A 13,802-nucleotide genomic window follows, 5' to 3' on the forward strand; every position below is an offset into this window, starting at 1 on the left:
CACACATCCACGTCTGTCAGCCTGCCCTCCACCAGCAGCCGCCAGATACTGAAATCTGGTGTGCGGCCAGCAAGGGACACAATGACCCCATCTGTATCCTGTGTCAACTTATAACTATACTGGTTACCAGTGATAACAATTACTATCACACTGCTGGCCATATTAGGAGATATAGGCATCTCTATGCTAAGCACTTACTGCCATATTACGGGACAGGCTCTGATTGGTTGTCACTATATCTCTGTCCACTCTACCTCTCTCCAAGGCTTAGTACATAGACCCTATAGAGTCCATTCCAGAGAAACATTGTGTAGTCCAGTTTTTCAAATAGTGCTTACTTGACCCATACTTGAATACTTGAACAGCAGTTATCTCCTTCATTAATGTCATCCATTAGTTATACCTCCTCAAAACTAAAACTGGTAGTAGCAGTCATCACACCCATGACCCAGCCCATCTCCTATAATGGGTACATGGTGTGCAGTGCACATGGGCCCCTAGGAACAGGAGGGCTAACTGCCAGCACACCCGGCACCAATTCACAGTACTTACCTCTGATCAGCACCCCATAGAACAAGGAATAATGTAAACATGTTCCAGATGTTCTCCTGTAAGACACAGTATAAGGGAAATGGAAGGAAATAGCATAATCCCTGGGTAACTCCAGAGGCTCTATCTTGAGTTAGTCCCAAGGCCAGGTCTTCTGTAGGAAGATGGAGATATCCTGGCCTCATAGCATGAACAGCATTGGCCAACTTATATTACCCCATGGGTCACACAGCCGGCCAGTGGTGTTACAAGTGATCCGATGATGTACTGGATCACAAATGCATACAGGTCACTACTTATACCAGACACCTCTTGCTGCATTATCATCCTGTATCTGTTCATCACTGCTTCTTTCAAATAAGCAACAGCAATACATCCACCAACCGCATCTAAATAGCCCCACAGTGCAGATATTCGCCCATTTCCTGTACCTATACAGTAGACTTGGTTTCTTATTATCAGTGCTTATGTGCACCATCCTTGACGCAAGAGATCCATCTAAAAGCAGGCACATTTGGGCATACACACACTGAGAAGCCAGAAATTCCATCTGCACTCTATCAATGCACCCTAATCGTAGTCTACATGTGATCACCCAATTTGTTTGACTGGCCCACAGGGGAATAGGGGAAATCCCCGGTGAGCCCCACTGTCTGGGCGCCTACCTCTTCCTTTAGGGATCAGGCTATGCACCTGAATTACACATTATATATGTTACCTTATATTATTCTGGTACATTATTGTGCATGCACTAGCAATATTTACTATCATTTGCCATACATATTTACTCTATAATGTTTAGCCAATCCTCTGTGAAAGCTGTCTATACCTCCTCTGAAGACTAGCCACACCCCTACACATGGGCCCCAATCACTGCATTCCTAGGTGGGCCCTTCACACCCCAGTCCGGCACTGGTTATGCCCCTTCAATGACAAAATAGATGGATAGCATTACCTATCGTTGCATTCACTCCAGTGCATGTGTGTTGCTCAAGATTCATTTGCAAAACTGACTTCAGTAAAACACTGCCTGAGCCCCATAATGTATCACTCATACCAATTAAATTTCATACCACTGTTAGCTACTCGTTAATAACCATTATACCCTAATGGATTTTATGAAAGCTGGTTGCAACCTTCTAATTGTCTCTTATTTGTTTTTGATACAATCAATCTTTTGACATAATGTTGAGTGAGAAATGTTTAATAAAGCCGCAAAACCATTTAGTCTTCATTTCATTTACTTATTCTTTCATGGTTCTGAAGCTACGGTGTCTAATAAATATTTTCATGGTGAATTAGCAGCAAAAAAAAAAAAAGTTCAGTTTTCAAGTCTACCGTCAAAAGGTTGGGATCACAGTAATAAAACTTTATTGATGTCTACGAACAGACGTTTTCAACAACTTTATTTTATTGTTTTTATTTCATGAATGATTTCACCTTTTGTTGGGGGCTCAAGGGCTACCGAGCATGTCATAAATAAAAATCTTCATGACAGGAATGTACTGTATTTAGAGCAAATATAATAACGAAGGAAAAATGATGGCATTTAGAACAAATGTCACTTTTCCAATCTTGATGAGCAAGAAAACTACGGTGTTTAATGAGGCTTCACATCTAGGGGTTTCCAACCTTCATGCAATTTTTATTTCTTGGGGCCTACACAACTCATGCAACTTTTGCCTGAGGTCTATTGGATTTTGTCATATTCATCTGATCTTTGGTTTACATTTATTTCATCACCATGCTTTTATCTGATTACTATTGTAATGATATAATTGTTATATTAAATGGTTTTATTTTCGGTACATGTCCTATATCTCATATTAGATTATTGTTGAGACTTCACTGTATTTGGTATCCGGATAACAGGGCGATAGCGTCTAGGTGGACAGTCAATAAACACCATATGGTCAACATGTATATGGTGGACAGGATCAAAAGGTAGAAATGGGTTTAAAAAACAACCACTTTTTCATACCATCCATGTGGACTTGGGAATGGTAAATCTTGCCAAACACAGCAATAGTTGGGTGAGGCGCCTTGCCCGCAGCATGGTGAGCGATATCAGACATGCTAGGGGACGCCGTTCATGAACTTGGGTTCAATGTATTGAAATCTACAAATCAACACTAACAAAACATAATCAGGTGTCGACATTGTGCCTGTTGACCTTTTGAATTTTTACCTCTTTTTATTGTCGACCTAATATAATATAACACTCCTCTGTTTTCATGTATATTGTCTTAGTTGTCATTTTGGGAACTCTTATAAAAAATAATTTGACAAAAAATAAAAGTATTTTGGGTACTGCTCGGATGTCCTTCTGTGTTTAATTTCACCTTTTTGGGGTATATTCAATGTCCTGAAGGCGACCAGTGCTGATAGCTCGCCCTCATAGCTCACCCTCAGTATTCAACCCCCCCCCCTTCACTCGCCGTTTCCACTTCACTGGTTCTTTACATCAAAATGGCGGGGCTCGCCACAAAACACAGTGGGTTCTTTGCATTTGCGACGAACCTCGCCCTTTAAGGGAGTCCTTGCCGTCAGAGGATGGCAAGGCTTTCTCCAGAACATTGAATTCAGCAAGTGAATGGTGAAGGGGTTTGTTTGCGAGGACGGCTTGTTTTAGGCGATCCTTACTGTAAACAAGCCAAGTTTGATAGTGAGGATTAGGCGTGTTATAAGTTTATGGTGATGTTTGGCGATGATATTTGTCAAATTTGTTGGCAGAAACCCAACAAATATAGGTTGCCCAACAGTTTTTAAGTCATTTAAAAGATAATAATGATGATTGATGATGATAATGATAATAATAATGTTTATGTAGATACTGGCAAACGTCATTATAAAATGTAAGAAATTTATCTCCAACTTCACAGAATTAGTCTAAAATTCTCAAAATAGAATTATTGTTCCCACTCATTATGTGTTCAACTAGATACAAAACACACACTGCACATCACTATGGGCCTGATTCAGACCTGCTTGCTAGGCTGCAAGTATTCGGAACCCCACGAGCATGTAGCCCCTGCTTCATCGCATGTAGCTCCAGCCTTCGGTGGAGGGCTCGCGCATGTGCACTATGTACCGTGCGCATACGCGGTCGTTCGATAATCGCTCGGGCTGCGAATTTGCAGGTCTGAATGATCCCCAATGTACATCCAATAATTTGTTCACATTTCCTCTGATTTCAAATACAGATTTTAGATGATCATTTAATGCAGGAATTCTGATGATGAAACAATGCATACGTGGAATTCCCATTGCTTTTGCTTATGTGTATTGGGCTTTTTTCCCTTCATGCTTCTTGGCCTATTGATTTTGCTGTAAATCACATATAATGCATTTCATGGCTCTTTGGCTCTCCAGGATTGTTCTGCAGGAACATACTGTATGACTATTCCAGCTAATTGGACACAAAGTCAGAAACATTGCCGCTCTCTGACCTGCCTATTTGACCTGTTCTTTTCTTTCCAGGCAGGAATATGATGAGAGATATGGATTTTATGATGCAGCATATAGGGAAAGCTGTGGCAGTAAGGGTTATAATAATGATGTCCCAGCTGGTGCTTCTGGAGAGAGAGGTAAAGTCTGCTCACTTATATCTGTGCTCTGCCTGTGTAGCAGTGGTTTCCAGATTGTGATTCGTTGTCTTATAAAGTACATCAAAGATGTGTTTTTTTTTCTCCATGACAATTAGATCTTGGTTTGTTTGACACTTTACACAGCACTATGTAAGCATCGATACAAACTGAAACTTCTCTTCAGAGGCTTTATTTAAGAAGCAATGGGTTTTATAAGCTGCTTTTGTGGAGCTGAAAATATAAATTGCTGCTCATGTTCAGTACATAGTTGCCTCCCCTCCTGCACTCTGCAGGAGACTCCCTGAAATAGCAGCAATCTCCCTCTCTCCCTCATTAGTCTAGCAATCTCCCTCATTTCACCTAGCCCACATTACACTGTTACATTTTTTTGGGGAAAAGGAATTAGAGATAGATACATTTACATTGAATTATCAGCACCATTTCCCAGCACTTTACCAAGTATAGTAGCTCTTACTAACGGCTTTAGGTCTCATCTACATTTGGATCTACAGTAAGTAATTTTAATAGATTCCTCTCAGATGTAGCAGTATACACACACGCTTCTAGGTGCCACGTTCACAATCTCTTTTCACAATCTCTCCATATATGGAACTAGACACACCCTTTGGGTGGAACAATGGGGCTCTTTGCAAAATTCTACTACTAACTATAATCTCCCTGAAACTAGTTATCAAAAGTAGGCAAGTATGGTTCAGTACAAATGGTGTAATGTTAGTGTCTCACAGCACTGAGGTCTATTGCCGTATCACCATAACTGTGTGGATTTTGTATATTCTCCCCGTGTGGCTTTTCTTCCACATTCCCAAAAATATACTGATAGGTTAATTAGCTCCCAGCGTTTAGTATTTGCGTTTACATAGGCAGACTAGATGGGCCAAGTGGCTCTTATCTTCTCCTAAATTTATTTTAAGACCCTACATGCTTTACACTGTACGTGAGTACCACTCTAACCACTTAAGTGGTATGTTCGGGGCCAGCTGCACTGCCACCACTGGCCACCCCCAAAGATTTGCGGGCTAGGTCACTTCTATGGATTGCCAGCGCTGAATGCGTGGTGCCCTGACACCTACTGACCGTAGGGCGGGCTTAACTGTGTAATGGTTTATGCTGATTCCAGGGCGCCGCAAAGCTGTCGGGAATCAGTTTTACAATTTATTAGATAGTAGTGCAGCAGTAAAGGGAAACTACTATAGATTATTTATATATATTATTTATGTTACCATAGCTACCTTTATTTAATCATTTCTCCGGACATTATCTTGATGTACTTAGCTTCAATCTAGTTCTCATACTGTAGTGTTAAGTGCAGTCATACCCACACTGCCTATACATTTTAAATGTTTTTATTATTGCAGACTGGAGAAGAGGAACTCACAGCAAACAGATTGGACACTGGTCGCACAGTTCCTCCAATCTCTACTCCCCCAGGCACAGCAGTGGGCGGGTCTGGCCACAAAGCGATGCACAGAGCTGGTAACTTCCCAATACACCTTTCCATATGTAGTATGTCTCTGCCACATTTAGATTTTTATTCAAAAAAGACAAATATTTAAATAATAATAATAATAATAATACTAATAATAATCTATCCTACAGTATCTATGGCAATATTAAACCATAAAGAGAGATAAAGTGAATCGAGTATCCACCAATCTGTTTCTGTCATTTTTCAAATGCAGCCTAGTTGGTACTTTATCTCTCTCCAAAGTTTGATATCTCTAGATCCAAATGTGTGTGCAGTTGTTATAATGTAAATGGTGAAGGTAAATTATATGAAGTCATTTTAACATTTTCTGTGAGTTTATATTGCGACAATAAGGAACGATAATATTATGGATTTTACACGATGAGAGCCTGTCCTGGCAAAGAGTAAGGGGAATATCCTATTAGCTGTGGTGAGCTTCTGCAGAGCAGCCAGTGATCATTAAATCGATGCTGCACACACACGCACGGCATCTGTACAGTGCAGGGAGGGAGGCGGGGGCTGTCTAGCAACTCAGGGCACGCCCCCCCCCCCCTGAATTGATACTAGACCACGTCCCCTCTACCAAAAGTCCCGCCTGACTTGAAGCCCCGCCCAATTTTTGGGTCAGACACGCCTACTCTGTGGCAGCTCCCGACTTTCAAATTACTAAAGTTAGGAGGTACAGATGGAATTTATTCATCCCGGCAGTGCACCCCATTAGCGGCAATAGGACACGCCAGCGCGTGAGACGCTCATGCGTCACTGTCTCAGAAAATGGCGCCAAGATGGGCAGACATGGCACGCTGTCTTGATGAATAAATGGCTCCAGCTGTATGCTCTCCACTTTATAACTTTTTGAAGCTTGGTACAGTACATCGATCTGACCCAATGTGTGATTATAAGAGGGAGAAGAGGTGCAAGTGTGCATTATATTTATAATAACTTCTAGCTGTAATTTATCTAGCACTGCCTGTAAAATGAAAGTTTCAAATGTGATTGGTTGGCACTTGATCTGTCTCTGAAATGTCACCTATCTCTCCCTAAAGCCCCATATACTATATGATGTTGTCCGCGGCTGATATAATTAACAATATTTGGCATACACACTGAACAAAATCAGTAAACGATATACAGTAATTCAGTGACATCAGCGGGACCCACTGAACATGCAGGCCGTTGACAGTGAGGCTCGTAAACGACGTGTGGGAGCGTGCATCCTTAACAATATTGACTGTATACACAAAAGGTTATAGTAAGATATTGAAAGCCTGATATCGTTTACTATTTCCTTTAGTGTGTATGGGGCTTAAGATCACTAATAAATCTAGCTTTGTGTATATACAGTAGATGTTCTCATGGCTTGTTAGGAGCAATTTTTTTAACTCCACTTGAACTTGTCTTGCTCTTTAAGGTCTCGGGGTTTTAGAGACAATGGTGGTTGGCACCCTGATCAGAGAAGATGTGGTTCTGCTATGGGCACATTAGAGGTAACATCTTGTGATATCTAATTAAAGTTAATATACTGTACAGTGCAGGGGCTGCACACAGGTCAAAGTTCAAATAGGGGAAGCTACACCCACTGCCAGGGACGGACTGTCAAATGCCAGAAAGGCCTATTTTGTGCATCCGTTTTTTTAAGCGCTCATAGCACCGTCGCCGCCCCCATGTGATTAGCGCTGGTCGGCCACGTCATTTACATATATATGTCATGGCGCAGCAGCATCATGACGCGACCGCCGCACATCTAATTTGCCCTCCTCCTCCACGACATGACCCAGTTTTAATTTCCCATGAGCAGGAGAAGTTGAATGGCAGGGCCGCATTGTAGAGCCAGTCGCAGTTATAACATGGGGTGGATCCGTCCTCCCGGGATGCCTGCTGCAAGAGTGCTGGTGTCGGTGGTGAGTGTCCTGAGTGAGTCTGATTGCAGGGGCTTCTGTCTGAGTCTCTGCTCCCAGAACACTGATGATGAGGGTTCCTCTTGTGTTATAGTAGCTTCCCCTGCAGTGGCAGATTTATTAAGCTTGGTGAAGTGATAAAGTATCTGTTTTTTATCACCGGCCAATCAGCTCCTACCTGTGAAGTTACAGGCTTGGTTGTCTAAATACATGTTGCCTCTTCACCTCTCATTTCACAGCAGTCCTTTGGTAACACCAAACCTAGCTTACTGGCTGAGTACCGTGACTCCGGCATGTCGTCTAGTAGTTTCGAGTTGAGTCAATATATGCCTGACTCGGCAGATCTAACTGACCCCTGGAACCCAATGCAGAATGGTAAGTGAATGCCTCTTGGATGTGTGGAAAATACTATAATATATTGATAGGCTACATTATCATGTATAATGCATACCAGAGATCTTTTCCCATAATAAGTCACTCCCATGATCCTCCTTACTTATGGACAAGGGTGCAGGAGGGGTGGACATTTCAGTGCTTAAGGCGTGTGATTTTTTGTAGATTTTTGTTCAGATTACAGTGATTTATGGGCTGTACTGAGCAGTGTTCCTTTAAAGTACGTTTTTTGTGGAGTACGGATTGGATTCTATACTATAGACCAGGCATGTCCAAACTGTAGCCCTCCAGCTCTTGTGAAACTACACATCCCAGCATGCATTGCCATAGTTTTAGCATACCCTTATAGCAGAACTGAGGCAAGGCATTATGGGACTTGTAGTTTCACAACAGCTGGAGGGCCATAGTTTGGACATTCCTGCTATAGACAATCAGCCAAAATCAGCCAAATCTTACCAAACCATTTTTGGGAGTGCCACGTCCAACCAGGGCTGCTTGTTGGTGTAATATTGGTTTGCTCCGTAAAATGGCTGCCTTAACTGTGTGTGCAGCTGGTGTAAGCATGGCGAGCGTACCAAGCCATGCGAGGGGACGCGGTACACTAAGACGGTGACCATGTTGAATATGTCGACTTTCGGGACAAAAAAAGTGAAAAACTGCTGTTTTACTCCTGTATTTGTGCTTATGGCACAAAAAATACCTTGCAGTCAAAATCTTTTTTTGCAATGCATCCATACACCCATCCAGGAGACTAGAATGGAACAGACGTCACCCCTATAATTTTTTATTAAGGCCTTAAGATTTAGATCTAAAAAAAAAAATTAAATAAGAACAGAGCAGCTCCACTATATTAAAATCAGCTAACCAGGATTTAATAAAAGTTTAAAATGCAATTCAAAGTGAAATACATCAAACAACATTTAATTATGGAAATTAAAAATCCAGACTACCGAGCAAGATATCACAAAGCTGAGAAAGAAATGCGCGATCTCCCCTTTAATCATTACATTTACGCTCTCAAATTTCTGCAATACCCCAAAGGCCTTTGCAGCACAGCTATTATACAAATTAACCAACATGCCTTGTTTTTAATGAAACGATCAGAGGCCTTGCCTTTTATCTCAGCCCAGTATCTCAGGTTCCCACAGTAAAAGCCAAGTTAATTTGGGCAATCCGGCGCAGGACAAACACTTTATGTTACAGTGCACAATGCCAGGATAATACCATTTATACATTATGTTCATTGTGAAATAGAATCAATTATGAGTCTGACTAAGGTGGCAGAAACACATGTAGTGCTGGAACCAAGGTCAGTCTCAGTAGATTAACTATAGGTTACAGGCTGAATCGCCTCATGGCTGCATAAATGTAATATTGTTATAATAAACACCATTATAGATAGATTAAAGCCTCATCAAATCACACGGTGCACTGTACACATTTGATTTAAACTATATAGTACAGATGTATACTATGGGCCTTATACAGATGATATACGCAGCGTAGTGAGCCGGTAAACAACACCCGCCGCATGTGTCCGCACAGGGTGGGGGGGGGGGGGGGGTAATTATTCAATGGTCACTCATAATCGAATGATTTTCCATTGTTTGCTAAGAAAAGTCAGCCCGAACTGACTTCTCCAGCTCTTGCTACCCGCCGGATTCGGGGCAGGCGCTGACGTCATACGATATGCCCGAGCAAGCATAGACACGTCTGCATTTGCTTGTGCCCGCCCACCGTTTTTCTGTGGGCGCACCCATAAAATCCACTCGCCACCCCCTGCCCTCCCCCCCCTAGTGAGCGAACGCTCCTGGCGACTGTGAAACTGCGCATGCGCAAACCCTGATGATCGGGGACGGGGACGAATTCGGACCAGAGAGATCAGGTATGAATGGCTCCATATATAGTCTTGCCTGCACAGTCTATTTTTCTATTCAATTTTGATGCCACGCATCGGGATCGAGTGTGGCTAAAAACAGTTTGATTTGATTTTGACTATACGAATATAAATCGAACTGTGTGTACGAGGCTTTACAGAGCGAAAGAAAATATTTTAACAAGCAGCAAATGTTTCACTTCAGGCCAATGTACTGTAGGTATCCTAATTGTCATTTATTTAAAGAAACCTTGGATATCACTCCTCAGCCGACCGCTCCGATGAAATTTTCCCTGCCGCACGTCACAGTCTGTTTTGGGGCACGGGGACAGTTGGTCAGGGTGTGCCCCAATTTCCCAGATGAGGGTCAACCTGCTCTCGTGGAGATACACAGCATAGAGGTAATTGATAAACCTTAATTGTATTAGTTACTATTTAATGTTAAGGTGATTGTGTATAAAAGTGACGGTTATTACACTATAGCGTAAAAGTGGGAATGAGTACACATATGCAGATGGAGCCGGCGTCATGCTTGCAGGGGCTGGTGACTTCATCGCCAGCAGCCACCAGGCCACGCCAGCCATCGGAAGGGGGCGCGCACGCACGAGACGCTCGCACGCCCCTTCTAATGGAGCTCCCCGTCGCCGTCCACTGCCTCCCCCGCCAGCATCGCCGGGCCCCGCTGCTGCCACGAACCCCCCCTAACCCTGAAGCGGAGATGGGCCGAGTCACACTGCCCAGCCGCGTGCGTGTGAGTCTGATGGAGTCCCTCTCCGCCAGTAGGGAGGTTCTGGCGAGCGCAGACAATGAAAGAGAGGGGCTCCATCTGTAAACTCCTGTGAAAGATATTCTGGTACTTATGTATTATCTGGGCGCCCGGTTTTTTCATTGCATGCCACAACTTAAGGCATGCGATGCGATGCGATTTTTCATTGTAAAGCCCAGATTTTTAATTGTATAGTCACCCATGGGTGATTTCATACCCCCACTATCCAACTACGCATGGAATTGATTTGATATAGTGTGGCGAACGCAGTGAGCCCTGCGAGGGGAAGCGGATTACTTTACATGTATTCTGCGTCCCCTCGCGGGGCTCGCTGCGCTCTCCACGATTCGGGCTCGGTGGCTCGCTGCGCTCGTTACACCATATAAAATCAACTCCGTGCGTAGTTGGATAGTGGGGGTATGGAATCACCCATGGGTGACTATACAATTAAAAATCGGGTCTTTACAATGAAAAATCGCATCGCATGAATTTTATGCCACTATATTGCATGCGATGCGATGAGATGAAAAAATCGGGCGCCCAGATATTACATAAGTACCGATATTCATATTTTATACGCCATCCTTAGTATAATATAATTATTTATATGAATTTGGTGGCCCATTCCACATCCACATCAGGGAATTTCAAACAAAATGCAGCTCTATTCAAAATGAATGAATCGATTTCATTACGCAATATTTTATTAAGGAAAAGTAATACAAAACGCCAACCAAGTCACAAATATGTTACTCATAATCAAGTTGTATTTCGTGTCTTACAAGTATTCAATGTGGCCACCACCTGCTGTGCGGGCAACAGGCGATCAGAGAATTCCTCCCAGACTCGTATCAACATATCACAATCCACTGAGTTGATCTCTGTTGTTATTTGATGAGTTAGGAGGTCATTATGTTTAGTGGGTAGCAGTGAAACATAAAAGTGATATTTTACATATTTCCACAAAAGAATGAGGTGTTAGGATCTTGCAGGCCTTAGGATCTTGCAGACCAAGAATAAAGAGCAAGGTCTTCGGCCCCTTCGACCAATCCATCCCAGGGGTACTTTTTCATTTAAATCTCAAACCATCAGGTGTCCATGTGCTGGTGCTCCATCTTGTTGAGAAATTAAGTCATGTGAATCTGCTGGCAGTAAAGCGAAGAGCCAGTTTTGGAGGACACTCTCTCGATACTGTCAAAACCACCGTCAAATGTTCTTAGGAGAGGATGGATTAATGCCAAATCGATTTTAATATCATGCTGCACCGTGACAACCGAATATGTTTTCGAGAAGTCAAGAACGCAGAACTCCCTTTGCTGAGGACTTACCATTCTGAGGGCAAACATACAACTGAACGTTGCCCAAGGAACTACGCAACTACAGCGCCCCTTTGGCAGCCAGTCAAAATGTAGAATTGTCCACTTTCAGATGGTCAGTGACTCATTTCATCACAATGCTTGAGAACTGATATCAATGCCCCATGAAATCGGTTCATTCTTTTTGAATAACCCTGTATATCTCACATTTACAAAAAGAGATCAGTGCTCTTTGCAGACAGGCATTTTTCCTGAACCACTAAAGGAAGCAATTGTTAGGCTTCTATAGGGTATATCTGTTGGAAAAAGAGCACTACCTATAGCTATTGCCCTTCATTCCTGCCTTTTGCCTATAAATTTACCCCAGTCTGACCTCACTACTTAAAACACACAAATCCTCAGCCTTGCACCCTGCCACCACGCTTCCTGCACTGATATCACTCTGCGTGACACAGTTCTATAACTGGCAGACAGTTATCCTTTATCTCTTTGTAACATTGCTTGTTCTGCTTTTCCTTGTTCCAGTTCCAACATCTCTTTTAGAAAATCAGCCGTTTCAGATGCATCAACATTGCTCTGTAGAGACGATTTACATATCTGTATGTATTATGCCCATGTTCTTTCCTTTCTCATTTGTACAATGGAGTAGGGGGAGATGGAACCACCAAAAGCTCTGTTGCACAGAGCTTTAGAACCATAGGCGAGATTTAATGCCATCCGAGTTCAGCGGCAGTGGGAGATGTCTGCCGAATTCTAATGTTAGAGCAGTACAAAGAATCTGATTTATGGAAAACAGTTACAAATATAATTAAGCAGAGACAAGATGGGTGACTACTATCCAGTAACTTGCAGAGAGCCAGATGGTAACAAGGAAGATATTATTTACATCAAAAGCTGGATACACACTGGCCGATATATCGACCATTCAGTTTAATGCCCCATATATTGTTGGCGCAACAGCTGGTGTGTCTGTGAACAATGTTTTGGTATCTGCCCTGCACACAGCCTATGGCCTATACATTTGCAGAATATCTGCACATTGTGCTGTGTGTGCGGCCAGTCAGCGAACAGCCCGCACACTTGCTGCAGAGGCCGCCGGTGAGTGACATCACAACTGGGGAGGCACATATATAAATGCCCGCCCAGTTGTGATGCAAGTGGCTGTACATCGGTAAGTGTGTCAGCCTAGTGTGTGTGCCCAGCAATAGTCTATGGAGAAAGGGTTATACTTGGGGTTTCTGGAAAAGTCATGTAGTATATGGTACCTCGTTGACCATTAAAAAGTTAGGGGATCCATATTGTAGTATAAAATAAATTATATACATAGGGCCTGATTCTGATTCATTCACAAAAGCAGATTCTCTCTCTAATGGACAAAACCAAGTGCACTGCAGGAGGGGGGGGGGGGGTATACTGTAACATGTGCAGATAGAGTTAGATTTGGGTGTTATTTTGATTCTGCGCAGGGAAAAACATATTATTATTTACAGTTTCTTATTGTCTGCTTTACTCTTACACTGCAATATAGATATTAGTTTGAAGTACAAACCCCACCCAAATGTAACTTTCTCTGTACATGTTAGATCTGCCCCCCCCCCCCTGCAGTGCACATGGTTTTGCTCATTAAAGAGAATTTGCTTCTGCAAGCGAACCAGAATCAGGCCCATAAACTGTATTTAATGCATTTATAAACAACAATTTTTACTTTTTTAAACACTCTCCAGCATCCTACACAGCCTTACCAACCGCCCCTACCCCTTGACTTGTTCTTGTGCACTTTTAATGAAAATGCACTAATTAATGCTAACGTTTTATACATGTTGTTATAAAAGATTTTAGAACAAAGGATGGTACTTATGTATTATCTGGGCTCCCATGTTAAATGCACCCCATTTTTTCATACCCCTACTATCCAACTACGCATGGAGTTG

General features: G+C 42.6%; 1 protein-coding gene across 6 annotated transcripts in view; it reads left to right on the top strand.

Moving 5' to 3' along the window:
- Positions 1-13,802, top strand: part of SEC16B (SEC16 homolog B, endoplasmic reticulum export factor) — a 169,219-nt gene that overhangs the window by 14,810 nt on the left and 140,607 nt on the right. For all 6 annotated transcript variants that reach the window (XM_083157257.1, XM_083157258.1, XM_083157255.1 and 3 more), the window contains 5 exons: positions 4,030-4,136; positions 5,513-5,630; positions 7,034-7,109; positions 7,760-7,895; positions 10,036-10,190. In XM_083157257.1, coding sequence (XP_083013383.1) covers positions 4,030-4,136; positions 5,513-5,630; positions 7,034-7,109; positions 7,760-7,895; positions 10,036-10,190 — 592 coding nt within the window. The remainder of the gene's footprint in view (positions 1-4,029; positions 4,137-5,512; positions 5,631-7,033; positions 7,110-7,759; positions 7,896-10,035; positions 10,191-13,802) is intronic.

This window comes from Crinia signifera, chromosome 8, assembly GCF_055691185.1.
Source record: "Crinia signifera chromosome 8, ASM5569118v1, whole genome shotgun sequence".
Lineage (NCBI taxonomy): Eukaryota > Metazoa > Chordata > Amphibia > Anura > Myobatrachidae > Crinia > Crinia signifera.